This window comes from Odocoileus virginianus, unplaced genomic scaffold, assembly GCF_023699985.2.
Source record: "Odocoileus virginianus isolate 20LAN1187 ecotype Illinois unplaced genomic scaffold, Ovbor_1.2 Unplaced_Contig_153, whole genome shotgun sequence".
Lineage (NCBI taxonomy): Eukaryota > Metazoa > Chordata > Mammalia > Artiodactyla > Cervidae > Odocoileus > Odocoileus virginianus.
In genome coordinates this window covers 14,495-18,711 of record NW_027224470.1, presented here as the reverse complement: position 1 = coordinate 18,711, position 4,217 = coordinate 14,495, and the positions used below count along the sequence as shown (strand labels likewise).

General features: G+C 35.9%; 1 protein-coding gene across 1 annotated transcript; it reads right to left on the bottom strand.

The window, feature by feature from the left end:
- Positions 1–337: 337 nt before the first annotated feature.
- LOC110124696 (olfactory receptor 6C2-like) lies at positions 338–1,273 on the bottom strand. The gene has a single exon (XM_020873335.2). It carries the CDS (start codon positions 1,271–1,273, stop codon positions 338–340), a length of 936 nt encoding a protein of 311 aa, XP_020728994.2.
- Positions 1,274–4,217: the final 2,944 nt, after the last annotated feature.

Genomic DNA, 4,217 nt, shown 5'->3' with positions numbered 1-4,217 from the left:
GAAGAAGGTGTGTGCTAACCAGTGTGTTCTCTCTGTGAAACTCTGTTAGCCTTTGTCATAGGAAATTTTATCCTCCAAGGCAGGTATCTCTTGACTTTGTACTTTTGCATTCCAACCCCCTATGATGAAAAGGACATCTTTTTGTTTTTGTTGTTGTTGTTGTTAGTTATAGAAGATCTTGTAGGTCTTCATAAAACCAGTCAATTTATCTCCTTCGGCATTAGTGTTTGGGGCATAGACTTGGATTAAGGGAAGACTTGATTATGATTAAAATTTTAACAGTAAAGTTTAGAAAATATTTATTCTTTCATTATGACCAGGCAACTACTTTTTTTTCTTACTTCTTTAAGAAGAATTCAATCTTTTTGATCAAGTTCTGCAACGCTTTCTTCACTTGCTTATTTCTTAGAGTATAAATAAATGGGTTCAACATTGGTGAAATAGAAAAAATGAGAAGAGAAACTCCTTTATTAAGACCCATGTCTTTTTTGGATGAAGGTTTGATATAGATGAAGATGCAGCTGCCATAAGTGATGGAAACTACAACTATGTGGGAAGAACAGGTTGAAAAGGCTTTTTTCCTTTGCTGAGAAGAAGAGAATCTTAGAATTGTCATGATGATATACATGTAGGACAGAACAACACACACAAGAGTCATGATGAAAGTCAAGACAGCACACACCAGAATCATTCTCTCTATGAACCATGTGTCTGAGCATGATATCTTTAGGAGGGGAGTGGCATCACAGAAGAAATGATCAATGACATTAGAGTCACAGAATTCCAGATTGAGGCCCAGGCTAAGTGGGGGAATGATGATTAACAAACCAGCCATCCAGCAGCTGATGATAAGCCTGTGGCAGACTCTGTTATTCATGATGGTCACATAATGCAGGGGTTTGCAAATGGCCACATAGCGGTCAAAGGACATAGTGGCTAGAAGAAAAAATTCCATTATCCCAAAAAGGTAAGTAAAAAATACTTGAACAGCACAAGCAGTGTAGGTAATGACCTTGTCACCAGTTGCTATGTTGTACAGAAATCTGGGAATACAGGCAGTTGTGAATGAGATTTCCAAGAAAGAGAAATTTTGGAGAAATAAGTACATGGCTGTCCTGAGATGGCCATCCGTGAGGGTGAGGGAGATAATGGTCAGGTTCCCAGCTACACTCAACATGTAGGTGAAAAAAAGAAAGATGAAAGCTAGAACTTTCATTCGTGGGTCATCAGTCAGTCCCAGCAGGATGAATGTTGTTATTGTGTGGTTTCTCATCAAGGATTTCTGCTTTTGCCCAGTCATCAGGAAAAATTCAGAGACACTTGAAAAGAGTGTAATGAAGCCAAAATGAGTGCTCAACACTGGCTGTAAATGAAAGGCAAATTGATTTGACTGTCTTGAAGTGAGTATCTTGTCCATGAGCAGTATTTTATTTTACATACGTTGATAGCTACTGTATTTTCATTCTTGCCTCATATTTCAATCAGATAATTTTATCTTTGTTCCTAATAGTTTTGGCTCAGTCTGTCTATCCAGACATTGTGAAAGCTAGTGGTAAAATACTTTGTAATACTAGGAATTTTTTTTCTAAGGTTATTCTTTAACTTTCACCAATTAATTATAAAAATACCAACTTCAATTGTTTTCAGGATTTATTCATGCCTCCAGGGCTTGGGATGTCCCTTTGTCAATCAACAATTAAGAAACTTCCCCTGCAGAATGGAATTATTTTATGTGATTTAACTTTTTTTCCTGTCTTTACAGCAAACATTTTAAATGTGCCTTAAAAAATGGAGCAAATATACTCCTTGTTAATGATGCAAGGAGTAAGGTTCAACTTTCTGCTCAAATTTATAGTGTTCCCAACTAAACTCCAGGGTTTACAGCTACTATCATACAGAAGGAAATGGTTTTGCTTTATTCTTTGCTTTAAGGTTGAAAGCTTTTCCAAGTGAGGGGTTACCCAGGGTACAACCATGGCAGAAAAAATTGAGATGCTGTGAACACTTTGACAGCTCAAAGTGAGATGTGAGCACTTAAGACATCACTGTGATACTGAACTCAGACTTTCACATTCCAAATAGTTTATCAGTGTTCTAAAAAATAATATGGTGTCTTTTTTGATCATTAATACAATTCATTACATGAAACTCAGTTTTTCCTAGATGTTATAAATCAGAGTTTGAGAAAGTAATTGACCTAGGATGTAACTGATTAATTTCTCATTTTTTAACATTCTAATAAATCAGTATTTTTAAAGAAAGAGAGGGATGTCAAAATACATGATAACTTATCAGACTGTATGAGCTCTTTCCATGGGAGAGATGATCTTATTTGTATGTATTAATGTGTATGTATTTTTTGTTTATATTATGATCGAGGATAAGGTAAATGCTTATTGTCGTGATATATCTCAAACTGTACATCACAATTAATGCTTAAAATAATTTGTGCATAATTTTATTTTTGGAAGGATAATAAATTTTACAACTGACATACAATAAATAACTTTTGGTTTCTTTAGAAATATCAAAATGTACACTAAGAGTTCTGACTTGATAAAGACAAATATAGTGGATTTCTTACGTAGTAATCTATGACCATTTCTTACAAAGAACACTGAAAATAAAAACTTTATCATACTTACTGTTTTGCCAGGCAATCATAATTTCAGGTAATTGCTTAGCAACATTGGTTCTTAAGGCTAAAATTCATTTGTGCCTTTCTGTTCTCTCTTGCTCATAATTTCACTCTATATGCTGTTTTCTTATTGCATGTCTTTCTGTTATTCATCACCAAAAATTAAAAAATTTTCCTGACAAATCACTTTGGCTATTATAAACCTAGGAGATAATTTCTCTTTCTGCCTATACCTGAAATAAAAAGCAGTTCCAAGAGTTGATAATTACTAGGAATTTTCTTAGCCTTTGGAGATCTTTATATTCTGACTTCTCATGGCAAAGAGAGGTTTGCACATTAACAAAGTTGGCATTTGCTTTCTTTAGCATATTTACAGCACAATGAATAAACAAAAGGGTCCTTAGAGGCCCAGATTCAATAAAATCCCTATAGACTCTTTAGTGTCATAATGTTGGCAAAAAGCCTACAACATGCAGCTCTGAGGAGTAGTATCCTCAGAGGAGAGAAGATGAAACAGCTTAGAGATTGGTGCACAGAGAACAAAAATTAGATGATACACTGCTCTAAATATTTTATGTTTATATTTATATTATCCAAATCATTTTGAAAATCAAAGAGCCTTGATTTTCTCTTGTATTTACTTATTTCATAAATAAATATTTCAGAAATTAATCCATAAAATATATATGATGTCCTAATAGATGGTGACTGCAGTCATGAAATTAAAAGAAGCTTACTCCTTGGAAGGAAAGTTATGATGAACCTAGACAGCATATTAAAAAGCAGAGACATTACTTTACCAACAAAGGTCCATCTCGTCAAGGCTATAGTTTTTCCAGTAGTCATGTATGGATGTGAGAGTTGGACTATAAAGAAAGTTGAGCACTGAAGAATTGATGCTTTTGAACTGTGGTGTCGGAGGAGACTCTAGAGTCCCTTAGACTACACAGAGACCCAAACAGTCCATCCTAAAGGAGATCAGTCCTGAGTGTTCATTGGAAGGACTGATGTTGAAGCTGAAACTTCAATACTTTGGTCACCTAATGCAAAGAAGTGACTCGTTTGAAAAGACCCTGATGTTGGGAAATACTGAAGGCAGGAGGAGAAGGGGAAGGACAGAGGATGAGATGGTTGGATGGCATCACCAACTCAATGGACATGAGTTTGGGTAAACTCCAGGAGTTGGTGATGGACAGGGAGGCCTGGCATGCTGTGGTTCATGGAGTCGCAAAGAATTGGACATGACTGAGTGACTTAACTGACTGACTGACTAGGTGAAACTACAACTAGTAAACTACAACCAAAACAAAACCAAGTTTTGGTTGTAGTTTACTACAACCAAATTAACCAGGTTAAAAAACAATGTTTCTGATGCTTCAGCTTTTCTGAAAATATTGCTCATTTGTATTGTTTTGTTGTACATAACCATGTGTGCATGCTAAGTCACATCAGTCATGTTTGATTCTTTGGGACCATACAGACTGTAGACCTCCAGGCTCCTCTGTCAATGGGATTCTCCAGGCAAGAATGGTCTGGGTTGCCATGCCCTCTTACAGGAGATGTTCCCAGTCCAGGGATA

Coding starts and splice junctions, on each gene's coding strand:
- LOC110124696 (XM_020873335.2), bottom strand. CDS start 1,273: ATGAGAAACCACACAATAACAACATTCATCCTGCTGGGACTGACTGAT.